The sequence below is a fragment of the Hipposideros armiger genome, unplaced genomic scaffold (assembly GCF_001890085.2).
Source record: "Hipposideros armiger isolate ML-2016 unplaced genomic scaffold, ASM189008v1 scaffold_494, whole genome shotgun sequence".
NCBI lineage: Eukaryota > Metazoa > Chordata > Mammalia > Chiroptera > Hipposideridae > Hipposideros > Hipposideros armiger.
The window spans coordinates 805,084-817,732 of record NW_017731844.1 but is presented as its reverse complement, the minus strand read 5'-3'; the positions used below and the strand labels follow the sequence as shown (position 1 = coordinate 817,732).

General features: G+C 61.0%; 1 protein-coding gene across 11 annotated transcripts in view; it reads left to right on the top strand.

Moving 5' to 3' along the window:
* Window positions 1-10,732, top strand: part of TNNT3 (troponin T3, fast skeletal type) — a 17,242-nt gene extending 6,510 nt beyond the window's left edge. For 4 of the 11 annotated variants that reach the window (XM_019667370.1, XM_019667367.1, XM_019667366.1 and 1 more), the window contains 11 exons: window positions 66-80; window positions 2,182-2,214; window positions 2,866-2,884; window positions 5,536-5,581; window positions 6,367-6,483; window positions 6,559-6,636; window positions 6,934-7,047; window positions 7,154-7,263; window positions 7,421-7,511; window positions 8,275-8,315; window positions 10,511-10,732. In XM_019667370.1, the coding sequence (XP_019522915.1) occupies window positions 66-80; window positions 2,182-2,214; window positions 2,866-2,884; window positions 5,536-5,581; window positions 6,367-6,483; window positions 6,559-6,636; window positions 6,934-7,047; window positions 7,154-7,263; window positions 7,421-7,511; window positions 8,275-8,315; window positions 10,511-10,559 (713 nt within the window). In that variant the 3' untranslated portion in view covers window positions 10,560-10,732. Of the gene's footprint in view, window positions 1-65; window positions 81-2,181; window positions 2,215-2,865; window positions 2,885-5,535; window positions 5,582-6,366; window positions 6,484-6,558; window positions 6,637-6,933; window positions 7,048-7,153; window positions 7,264-7,420; window positions 7,512-8,274; window positions 8,316-8,962; window positions 9,004-10,510 lie in introns of all 11 variants that reach the window. The other 7 variants (XM_019667374.1, XM_019667372.1, XM_019667369.1 and 4 more) reach the window with 3 other exon arrangements.
* The last annotated feature ends 1,917 nt before the right edge of the window (window positions 10,733-12,649 follow it).

Below are 12,649 nucleotides of genomic sequence, written 5' to 3'. Positions count from 1 at the left end.
GCGCTGCCCCAAGGTCACAGCTGATTCTCTCTCCTCTCTCTCCCCACACGGCGCTGCTTCCACAGAGGAGGTCCAAGAAGGTACGTTCTCCGCATCCCGAAGCAGGGGCCTGCCTGTCCCGCAGGCCTCTCTTCCTCCTGCCCTCCTCGCCTGCATGACTGTCGCCCCATTTCTATGGGCTGGGACAGAGTGGGGACAGGTTGCGCCTGTAGTGCTGGCTCAGGCAGGGCTTGCTGACGGGGTGCAGGCTTCCTCCTGGCCTCCCTGGCTGACAGCATTCAGGGTGGGGAGCTGAGCCCTTTCCTAGCCCACCAGCAGGAAGGTGGGGGCAGCCGGCCTCTAGGTCACGTCGAGGACAGGCCCCGAGGGGGGCGCTGGGGGCAGCCGGCCTCTAGGTCACGTTGAGGACAGGCCCCGAGGGGGGCGCAGGCCTTGGGAGGGAAGCTCTGGGTCCAGCAGGGGCGGGTGGAGAAGGGCAGAGGAGGGGGGCCTGAGCCTGCGCCCGGCCCCAGATCGCTCACCGGAGAGGGCCAGTGAGGAGAGGTGAGGCGGAGGCCGAGTGAGCGGAGCACCAAGTCGGGCTGAGGCCCAAGGTGGGGACGGCAACACCAGCCCAGCCAGCGGCCTCGTGTGCAAGAAAGCAAGCAGTCAGGTGCCAGCGACCCACCCATCGCCTGGGTGCAGGTCAGACCGGCCCAGGAGCGAGGAGCCCCCCGGGCCTGCCCTCCCACAGAGGTGGGGGCGAGGGAGCTGCAGGCTCAAGTCCGGGGGCGCCTCGGCGGCGCTGCAGGGAGCCTACCAGTTGAGTCCAAACCCCGAACACTACCCCAAAGCTGTCTTCCCTTCCCTGGCCTCAGAGGGACATAGGGTGGTGGCTGAGCAGGCAGAAGGCGTCCAGGGAAGAGCCCTGTAGGGGCTGCGAGGTAACCAGGTCACCTGAACCAGCCCCGAGGCAGATGGACAGACAGACACAAAGGGGTTTCCAGACCCTCTGGGGGGGCTCTGCCGCACGGCCGCTCTCCCCTCCGCCTCTTGGCCTGGCCCCCAGCCTCCCAGGCCCCCCCGGGCCCAGCTTTCTGCTCCCAAAGCGCCCTCGCCCCAGAGTGCAGGCCGAGGGTGACGTCAGGCCCACCTGCAAAGGGCCATGTACCAGATCCTAAGCAACCCCAGTGAGGCCCAGCTCGGGGGACGTGAGGGGAGGGTCCGCGAAGTGCACACGCAGGCCAGGGGCCGAGGGGGCCGGAACCCCCACCCTGTCCCTCGACAGGCCTGCTGGCCTCGGCCAAGAGCAGAGGAAGGCGCAGAGGTGACCGAGGACAGCTCCTCGGCTGGGCTGTCCTGCTCAGTCAGCATCACCAAAGGGCCCAGAGCAGGGACTGAGGGACTGGGTCAGGTGCTGCCAGACCGACCACACGCCCTGGCTGTGACCAGGACAGCCAGGGCCGCCCCAGGGCTCTGGGGGTGGGGATGGTTCAGGGAAGAGGCCCCCACATGAGGGCGGCCAGGTCCGCCCAGGCACCTGGGGGCCTAGCCTAGGGTCTGTACGCTCCAGCCGGGACCACCGGCCACCGGCCACAAGGCAGGCCCTGGAGGTGACCCCGCAGAGGCGGGAGGAGAGAGAAGCCTCTTCCAGATCAAGGGCAGACTCCCGAGGGAGGCGGGGAGAGCAGGCCTGGGGCCCTTGGCCCCCTTGCGCTCAAAGCAGCAACGCGTGTGCAGGCTCGAGGCACCAACGGGCTAGCTTCACCTCAATGTTCTAGACCTGTTGGGCTTCAACCCAACAAGACCCAGAAGTCAGGCCCCCAGAGCTGCCCACCCCCAGCTCCAAGGCTACGATGTTGGGGAGGGCCTCAGCTTTGCAAGGTGGGCCCTGCCAGCCTCAGTGGGAAGACTCAGTGAAGCCAGCAGCCAGCACCCACAGGCCACCGAGGGCTCCACTCACCGCCAGGCCTCCCCGGCGGGTGGGGGTCTCTGGGGCCCTCCTGGCACCACAGCATGGCCGCACCCAGCTCCTGCACCCACGCCCCAAAAGGTCATTCTCTGGGGACTCTAACGGGGTCCAGGCCAACGTGCTCAGGGGAACGGGGCGCAGGAGCTGCCCCATGCCCGCGCCGCGGCTCGCACGGACGCTCCCCGCAGCCTCGCCGGCTTCTCTCTTGCATGTACGCTTTTGCCCAGAAGAAGTCGCAGAGGAAGGACGGGAGGAAGAGGAAGGTAAGGGCCGCGTCCCGGGCTTTGGTGACCCTGAGAGGGACAGGACCCGCCCGCCAGCCTGGCACCCGTCTCGCCGGCTCTCCCTCCGTCTCCCTCCCTCCGAGGGCCAGGCCAGGCTGCTTCGCATGGCTACCGCCATGGGCTCCACAGCGGGGTCTTGCAGGCGCTGTCGCCCGCCGAGCTTCCGCCCAGCACGGAGGTGGGGTGGTCGGTGGGGCGCCAGCAGACCAGGAGCCTGGCCAGGGCGCGCTTCTCCGTCCTCACCCGGCCTCTGCCCCTTCCCCGTCAGACCACCTCCTCTCCCCTCCCCTCCCCCTTCATGCTCCCCCTCCTGCCTTCCTTCACTTCCATCGCTTCCTTCTTCCCTTCAGCTCTCTCCCCCACCCCCCACACATCCTGGTCCCCCACCCCAAGATCTCCTTGGATACCACAGGGACTTTCGCTGGCCCTCAGTGGGGGCCAGTTCCTCTTGTCCTGGTGGGTCTGGTGGGTGGGGGGTGGGCTCAGCTGCAGAGCAGGCGGCCCTACAGGCCTGAGCTCAGCAAGCGCCCAGCTGGGTGGCCCCCAGGTGCCCGTGGTCAGGAGTGGGCCCCCGTCTCACATGGTCTCTCTCTCCCCTCTTTCCATGTCGGCTGTTGCTGTGGTGACCAGAGGAGAAGCCAAGACCCAAGTGAGTACAGGGCCCAGGCCGGGCTGAACAGCAGGGTGGGCCGTGCCTGGAGGGAACCCGTGCAGGCTGCATGGGGACCGAGGTCACCTGGAAAGCAACGTCCCCCGTCCCCCGGGGCTGGGACCTGCTGCCCCCAGAGGAAGACACGACGTGTAGGCTCTGTGGGGGATGAGTTGGCACCTAAAACCCTGAGAGAAAGTGGCCACTCCTTTCCTTGCCCCGCAATTTGGAGTTAAAAATTCTAGGAATCTGACAAGGGCACTTTGTGAGGGTGGGACTACTTGGGGCGGCCGCTGTTGTCCCCCACCAGGCTCCACCAGGGAGAGCAGAGAACTCTGGGGGCCCAGCCGGGCATGGCTCTGGCCTGGGCCTTCCAGTACAGGCAAGAAGGACTTCCTGCAGGAGAAGGCCACAGGCCAAGGAGGCAGGGGAGCAGCAGTTAGGGGAGAAGGGGCAGAGGGGGTCCCCATGCAGCGCCCCTTGCCCTCTCCGGACCCCGCCACGCCACACCGTGCTGTGGGGTCTCCCAGAGCCCCAGATGTGCAGCAGACATGAAAGCAGGGTGGGAGGGAGTGAGGGAGGGCCTCGCCCCTGAAACCCACTTCAGAGCAACACCTAGACCGGGCCCATCCCCCCCTCCCCGACCTCTCACTGCCCTGGGGCCTCTGAGCCCCTGGGGAGCTATCATCCTGGTTGGGAGGGTCTTTCCCACATTTCACCCACTTGTGAGTATTTCAGAGATTTGGTTTCAAGCCAACGCTTTGTAGCGGTTCGGCTTTTATCCCCGTGCATATCCGTGCCTGCGTTTGCTCGCACGAGATGGGAGATGGGACTTGAGTACTGGCACCGCTGGGGCTCCCCGCCGGGGGAGGTGTGAGGGGCTCCCAGCAGCAGACTGAGAGCGCGTGAAGCACACAGCCAGCACGTTTCCATCCGTTGCACCTTATTTTTCAGCAATTTTAAATAAAGCTGCCGGATCCCAAGATATTTTCTAGTTTTAAAAAAATGTTTGTGTTTTCATTATGAAAATAAAACACCTCATTAAAGAAAATTTGGAAAATACATAAAAGTCCAATGAAGAAAAAAAAAAATCATCTATAACTCCCACCCAGCCAGCCAGACTGCGGAAAAGAGGAGAAAGAAATAAAAAGGCTTATTTCTCCCTACTCTTTTTCCATGCGTCGGACTCGGAAAAAAAGTTTTAAACTCTGAGCTGTTTTTCAAACACCGTACTGTCTATGCGACCTTGAGTTCTGCTTTTTTTTTAAAATGTAGCACTATTCATAAGTATTTTTCCATGTTTTTACATAGTCTTCTTAAATATTTTGAATGGCCACATAATATTCCATCAATTGGACAAACCATAATTCTCCTAACCATTCCCCCAGTGCAGGAGGTTCAGGCTTTCCCCAATATTTTACTATCATAAATAACGCTGGGTGGAAAGCATTTTCTGTCTTTTGGGCTATTTCCCTAGGCCGCATTCCCAGAACTGGAATTAATGGGTCAGAGTATGAACGCTCGTAAGGCTTTTGACATCCTTGCCAAATGGCTTTCCACGAGGGGCTTGCCAGCGCGGTCTCCTACGTGGACGCGAGCGGGTCTGCGCCCCACACCGCTGGACCCAAGGAGCCACTGATGGATGGGGAAGGGCCTCTCAGGGCTGTTTCCGTTGCATTCCTTTGATTGCTGCCGGCAAACCTTCCCCAGTTTGTTAACTGGTCCCTCTTTCTTCCCGAGAATCGTGGCTTATGCCCTCTGCCTATTCATCTAACACAGACAGCCCTGTGTTTTCTTAATCATCCGTTTGCATAACGATATAAGTCTTCTCTGTATTTGCTGAAAATATTTTTCTAGTCTGGGTTTTTTTGTGTGTGTGTGTTTTTTTTTCTTTCTTCCCCTTTTCAATTTTTGCCTTTTTTCACATACATAAGTTTTTCATTTGCATGGAGTCATCTGGCCATCTTTTCCTCAGCGGGACCTCTGAGCTTAGAAAATCCTTTCCCGGCCCAGCAGTTTGATCGATATTCAGTTCCACTTTCTTCTATGGCTTGTTTTAAAAAATTGTTGTTGTCGTTTTAACTCTTTGCTCCATCTGGAATGCATTGGGGAAAGGAACAGGACTGATGGCTCCTTACAGCCGGGACTGGGGGGGGGGGCGCCTTTCTTCTTCAAACTGCTTTCTGCCTACTCCCCCTTTTTGGGTCCCCAGGAAGAAAGATTAAAGAGGGGCCACAGAAACGCGAAGGGTTGAGACAGCCATTCCTGACCACGGAGGCCAATCCCCCCCCCCCCAGGACCTGTGCTGACCACTCTGCCTTATGCTCTGATCCAGTGGCATCCGTTTATTTGTTTGAGAAAGAAACTGAGGGTGCCCTTCCTGGGCAGTTGGGGGTGAAACAGCCCTTAGTGTCCAGAAGTTGGCAAAACAGAGGGGCAGTAAGAGGTTGAAATCTTCTCGAAGTGGGTCAAGCCATCCTGGGGACAGAGGGTTATTCATCTGATAAGAACGGAGGTCAGGCAATGTACCCTCAGCTACGCGCTAGGGCCAGAGGGCTGGAGGGGCAGCCTTGGGCCAGGCCAAGTTGGGTCAGGCCAACTGTCCTGGTGGGTGTCCACTTGTCCCTGCTCATGAGCCTCTCTCTCTTCAGACTCACTGCTCCTAAGATCCCGGAAGGGGAGAAAGTAGACTTCGATGTAAGTTTCTGGAACCCGATCAACACACCCTCCATCCCCCACCCCAGTCCTCAGGCTCTAGGCCTGAGAAGGTCATCTCTCCAGCAGTCGCAGCTAGTCCTTCCTGACCCCAGGCAATTCTGCTTTAATTCACTCATGGACCAGAGGAAACTTTCCAGCAATAGACATCTCCTCCCCACCTATCCTCCTACCCTTCATCCATCCATTCATCTGCTCACCTACCCAATGCCTCACGCATCCCTCCGTCTCTCCACTCATTCATCGCCCATCCACCCACACATGCACCTTTCCATCCATCCATCCATCCATCCATCCTTCCATCCATCCATCATCCCTCGACCCACCTATCCATCCATCGTCATCCATCCTTCCGCCTGCACTCAGTCTTCCATCCACTCGTCCACATGTCCATATGTCTTCAACAAACTACCTTGCTCACCGGTTTCCTCTCTGCCTGGTCCATGCAGTACATCCCTGAGGATGGTGACAGGGCCTCGTCAGAATTAGTCCATCGGTGGGGTGCTGAGGACCTCACGGCCATGCGGGGCCTGGACTCACCCACGGCGGGGCGGGCACTGTCCCTACCCTATGGCTCAGGAATCAGGAAGCCCTGAACCCCCAGAAGGGCAGGGACACGGGGACGTGGCGAAGGCGGAGGTCCTTTGCCGCTCCCAGCTTTCGCAGTGGCCGGAGGAGTCAGGGCTTCTCCGCCGGAGCCCGGGCGGCTGGGCAGGCCGGAGCTGCGGAGGGACCGGGGGACACTGACGGGCGCCTCCCGTCCACAGGACATCCAGAAGAAGCGCCAGAACAAGGACCTCATGGAGCTGCAGGCCCTCATCGACAGCCACTTCGAGGCTCGCAAGAAGGAGGAAGAGGAGCTGATCGCGCTCAAGGAGAGAATCGTGAGTGGGGCCCGTGCTGGGTGGCAGGGGCTGCGGGTCCCTCGCAGAGGGGCTGATGGGCTCCTCCGGCTGCAGGAGAAGCGCCGCGCGGAGAGAGCGGAACAGCAGAGGATCCGCGCCGAGAAGGAGCGGGAGCGCCAGAACCGACTGGCGGTGAGGCGGGGCGCCCCTTCCCCACCCGGACCCTGAGCCGCTGACCACAGATCAGAGAGATGCTGGGGTCTCTGCCCTTTCTTTTCCTGAGGTTCCCCTGACACTGGCCAGTGACCACAGCCACTGGCTGAGTTTCCTTCGCCTGGCAGGACCCCTGCAAGAGGACCAACCCTGACCAGGGCCTGGAGCTTCTAGAAAGTTCCAACCCGGGTGTGGGGGGGGGGCAGGTTGTGGGAGCCCGCCGGAGAGGGCAGCCCTGGCCGGGCCTTGAAGGTCGTGGGGGTGGGGTCTCCACAGGAGGAGAAAGCCCGGAGGGAGGAGGAGGACGCGAAGCGGAGGGCTGAGGACGACCTCAAGAAGAAGAAGGCTCTGTCCTCCATGGGCGCTACCTACAGCAGCTACCTGGCCAAGGTGAGTGCAGGCGCTCAGAGCTCGGGGCGGCCCCGCCCCCCGCCCGCTGGCCGGGCGGTGCGGCACTCCCTGCCCGAGGCCAGGCCCCTCTGCCATGTCCCCTCAGGCCGACCAGAAGAGAGGCAAAAAGCAGACAGCGCGGGAGATGAAGAAGAAGATTCTAGCTGAGAGACGCAAGCCACTCAACATCGACCATCTCAGTGAGGACAAGCTGAGGTGAGGGGGGTGCTGGCCCAGACAAGGGGTGCTGGTAGCTGAGGCCTCCCTGAGCCCGCCAGCCTCGGGGTCTCTGTGAGGTCACTGGGGCCGGAGGGGGACAAAGGGGGGCCTGGGCCCTGCCTTCCAGGCTGGCCTGACCTTTGCCACCCCCCAGGGAAAAGGCCAAGGAGCTGTGGGACACCCTGTACCAACTGGAGACGGACAAGTTTGAGTTTGGGGAGAAGTTGAAACGCCAGCGATACGACGTGAGTGCAGCCACCTGTGGGGTCTCGGGCCCCTGAGTCTCACCGGCCACCCACCTGCCTGAGTCCCCACGGACCTGGCCCCTGAGAAGCCGACACAGGCTGTCCCCACACACAGACCCTGGTCTCCTGCTCCCCAAGGTGTCCTCCGTGCCCTGGGCAATCAGCCATTGCTCTGAGGGTGGCACAAAGGAGCAGCAGACAGAGGCCTTGGGTCGTTTCTGAATTGCCTGGGGCTTGTAGAAAGTCCCCAGGGTGGCGCAAGGCTCCTCTGGCACTGGGATGTCCTCTTCCTACAGCCTTCTCTGCAAACCCAAGTCCCGGACACACTGCCACCTGGATATCTTTCCTCAGAGCCCCTGGGGGTGCCAAGCACCCCACCGGGCAGCTGGGGCTGGGGGCATGGGGCTGCTTTCGTGGTGGGGGGGCTTTACCCTTCTGGAGTCGCCTGAGAGGGCTCACGACGCACAGCAGAAACCTGTGCAGATGCCGCCCCGAGTCCGCAAGGGCCCTGGGGAGGGGAGGATGATTGTGTCGTCCCAGGAGCACACGCTTCCTACAAGACAGGAGGCTCCAGGCTTGGGGCACAGCGCTGCCCTCTCTCGATGGTCCCCTGAGAGGGCTGACTGCAGCAGTGGGCTTCACCGTGCAGAGCCAGACCGGCCCCACTGCTGTCACACCCCAGGGACCAGAGGAGCCACAAGGGCCTGGCCCGGCTGAGGCCTCAGACACCCACCCAGCCCCGTAACCATCTTGGTCTTTCCAGATCATGAACATCCGGGCCAGAGTGGAGATGCTGGCTAAGTTGTAAGTAGCCGGGTCCAGCCTGGACCAGGCTCATGGTGTGCAGTGCACGGTGAACCTCTCGCATGGCAGAACCTGGGGTCGTAAGGATGTGGTGGCAGCGGGCATGGAGGTGACGGAGGCCTTCCCCTCCCTCCTGCCCCCGCCCCCTCCCTCCTGCCTGCAACCAAGTGGCTTCTGAGGCTGGCCGGCTGGCCTTTGCAGCAGGTGGGAAGGTCCTTGCCTCTCCCTGAGCCTCGCCTCTGGGCAGTCAGGAGGAGGGAGCACCTGGGACAAGGAGAAGGTGGCTCTGCGCTCAGCCGGCAGAGTCAAGGGCTGTGTTTGCAAGCCTCGCCTCCCGCCCCATGCCCGCTGCCCACATCCCCCTGTAGGCCGGAAGGTAAGTGGTAGGCTCCGGAGCGGCTGTGTGCCCAGCCCAGGTCTCCAGTGCACGCCACCAACAGTAAGTCAGAGGTACAAGCCTGAGGGCCAAAGGACAGTGTGCTCCAGCCAGAGGAGGCAGGACACAGTAAGAGAGCGAGGAGCCCTCGTGTGGCACCAAGGCCTGGCCAGGGCCACCGGAGGAGGCCTGCGGTGAGGAAGGGTGTGCGGGCCCACGCCCTGCCTGGCTCCACGGGGACGCCACGGTAAGCCGTCCATGTTGTTCACAGATCACCAACCTCAGGAGCCGTATTGACCAGGCCCAGAAGCAGTGAGTAGCCCTGCCCACCCCTCGCTCTGCGCCAGGCACACGGCCCTTGGGGACGGCCGCCACCGCCACACCCAGGGCCCGGCGATTTAAGCCAGTCCCGGTGGCAGCCGGCCCTCAGCAGAGCAGTGACAAGACTAACCGCGGTGGCCACTGGAGCCAGCATGTGCAGGCCCTGCCCCGAGCCCAGGAGGACGGCAGCTTGGGGAGGGGCCCACAGGAGGTGTGGGCGGTTCTGGACGCCCTTCAGAGGGGCCTGGAAAGCCAGACCAGCCTCCAGGATATCCCGGCGGCGTGTCACCTCAAAGGTGACCTGGAACAGGGAACGAGGAGTCACCAGTCCTTCTGCACCCCTGGTTCCTCAGCACGGTGCCTCTGTCTGATGCGCCCGGGGTTCGGGGGACCCATAGCAACAGCTGCCGGGGAGGCCCAGAAAGCCGGCGCCGCCCATCTCGGTCGGGGCTGTGCTTGGCTGCCACCCCTCCGGGACTTTGTCTCCAAGCCTGGGCCCTGAGCCAGCCACACTCCAGGGACTGCAGTGTCCCTAGGGCGGCTTGGAGTTGGGAAGTTTAAGGAGGTTTTTCTCTGCCTTCTTGCTGCCTCCCTGAAGGGCTGGAGAAGGTGACACCCCTCCTCCCTGGCTCTGTTGTATGGGGCAGGGGGTGTTGCAAGTCCCTGAGAGCGGGCCATTTGGCAAGGTGTGCATGCGTGTGCATGTGTGTGCATGTGTGTGCATGCATGTAAGCCCTCAGGCTGGCTCCTGCGGGACACGGGCCATAGGCCACCATTGCCAGGCCTTCTGAAGACGCCTTGGGAGCTGCATGGCTCTCTCCAGCCAGCTGTCCAAAAAGGCCAGCCTCAGGGCTCACACACCGTGCTTCTCCCGTCTCACCTAACCCAGCACCCAGATCACTGGCGTGCCGAGGGCCTCAGACAGAAGGGGCAGACTCCTGAGGACCGCCACCCCCAAGGTGGTGACCTCCTGACCCCAAGGTCCCACTCTAACTGGTGGCAGAGGGGCTGAGACTCTGGAATGAGACAGAGGCTTCCCAGGTCCCGAGTCCATCAGGCCGGGACTGGCCACCCAGAGTGAATGACCAGAACAGCCCACGGCCCCAGGTTCTCCTGCCCAGGAGGCTGTGACCCAGGGGGCACACTGTGCCCCGGCTAAAGTCACTGGGGAGATGAAAACCATGTGCAGAGACAGCTTCCGGGGCGTGCCTGGGGTCAGCCCTCAGTGAGGCCCTGTCCTAACCACACTAACTGCCTCAGCACAAGGCCGCGCGGGGCCCACAGGGCCAGGGACAGGTGAGTTGTTGCTGCTTGGACAGATGGACGGAGCTAAGGACGTGTGCTGGGGGCTGTAGGAGTCAGGCAGGGCCCATCGCCCTGCTCGCAGCCTGGGTGGGCAGGGCTGTCAGGACCAAGGGTCTGCAGGGGGCCGGGGAGGGGCCTCAGCCAGGGTCCCAGACACCCTGACACTCAACACCGACTTGCTTCCCATTTGCAGCAGCAAGAAGGCCGGGGCGAAGGGCAAGGTTGGCGGGCGCTGGAAGTAAAGCAGCTGGGAAGGCCCCCCGAGGCAGAGACCCTGGGCACGTGAAGTCCACATGGCGGTGTCTGGCCCCCAGGCCTGGGGGCAGAGGGCCCACTCCCGAGCACCCCCCATGTCTCTGTTCTAACTGCCCCCACCTCCTGGGGTCTGTGAATAAAACTACCAGACTCCCCTCCACTAGGTGTGTGCTGGCTCATGGATGGGGGCCCTGGGCGGGGGGACGTTTGAGGGGGCGCTGAGTTGGAGGACTGGGAGAGCAGAAGCATTGGGGGCCCGAGAGACACTGGGTGCTCTTCTCAGGAGGCCACCAGGCTGCGGTGGGACTCTGCCTCAGGTGCTGGGGCCGGGACAGCCCACCCAGCCCTGCCAGTGGCTTCCGCCCCCGAAGCCCCTTGGGTCATGGCCCCTGGGGCCCACATGGCCCTCTTCTCCACCGCAGCTTGGGTCCTCTCTCCCCATGGGAAGCCCCCCCGCTGCCTGGGTCAGCTCTGAAACCGGTTTGGGGCAGACGTGCTTTGCCTTTGGAGGGATTCTGGGAGGGGGGGCCCCAGCGCACAGTGGGAGTCTTTACAAAGTTCTCCCAGAAATGTAGGAGCCGAGGATGGGGGTGGGGGGCACAGCCTGAGGCTTTGAGGGCCCCCCTCCAGAGGAAAGCAGCGGAAAAGCACGTTTCGGTGAGAGCAGACACGCAGACACAGACCGCTCTTTCTATATTATACGAGAACACAGTGCACACTGTGTAATAAATTTGAAAGTCCTGACTAAACGGAATTATGGAAAATATAAATCAGAAAAATTGGATCAAGACGCACAGCCTCGCACAGCCAGGTATTCACGGGGGGAGCTTTCCGGAACCGCCCCTCCAGGAAGGCTCTGCAGGGAGGGGGGAGGGGGGAGTGGGGAGCAGGGGCCCAGGCCCCCGCAACCAAGTTGAACCCCAGAGAGCACCTGCACACGTGTGCACACCCAAACACACACACACACACACACACACACACAGAGCCATGCCCCCTCCGAACACAGCTGCCTGCATGTAGACACCCCCCACACCCATAACACACAAGCGCTCACATGCCCCCAGACCCCCACATACACCCCTGCCCCACACGCTAGACTATATGCTGTAGGTGTAAACACACTAAGAGCGACCAACATACTTGACTGCGGTGACGCGAAGACGCTCACGGGAATCTAATAAATGGTGGGACCCACGGCCCCGGGGCACCATCAGGGGGCATGCTCCGCCTTGCTCCACGGCCTGGCTCCAACACGGCAGCGACTGAGGGAGGGGAAGCGGCCCTGGGTGAGGGGGAGCGGCAGCACCTAGGGGCTCCACAGTGGGCTCACCAGGAGCCACGCAGGCTGGAAGGTGTGAGGTTAACGGCGAATGGCGGAACCACAGGGACAGTGAGCGGGCTGGGATCTAAGTGGGGAGCTTTAGTGCACCTCATAGTCACCGGGAGGTCAGCACGATCTAAGGTGATGGTGGTGGACACGCGAGACTGGAACAAAACAATCGGGCCTGACCACGGCTCTGGTGGAGCGCCTGCCTCTGCGCTACTGGGTGTGAAACACGGAGAGGGGACTTGGGGCTCTGACAGGCAGGTCCCAGCCCACTGTCGCTGCTCCCTTGCTGAGTCAGAACCCAGATGTTTAGAAATGCAGAAACATGTGCTGGAGAGTTCTTGGATCAAAGAGGAAATCGAAATGGAAAGTAGGAAGCACTTTAGATCTGAATGATAATGCAAGATCGCATAAGAAAACTCTGGGGTGCGGCCTGAATGCTGTGTTATCAAAGGGTGGGCAAAGGCCCCAAATTTTAATAAGTTAAACATCTAATTCAAGAAAGTAGAAAATGAATAATAATAATAATAATATAAAAACTAAAGTAAAGCAAAAAAGAAGCACGGAAACAGGAAAAGAAGAAGATAAAATAAAAACCAAAATTAATGGACAAGAGCAACAAAGTCAAAAATTGGGTCTGCCAAAGAACTAATACAAGTTATTAACTAGAAAGAGAAGACGCAAATAAACACTGTTAGGAAGAAGACAGGGACATAACGAGATAGCGTCAAGGTGGAATTAGTCGCTGAT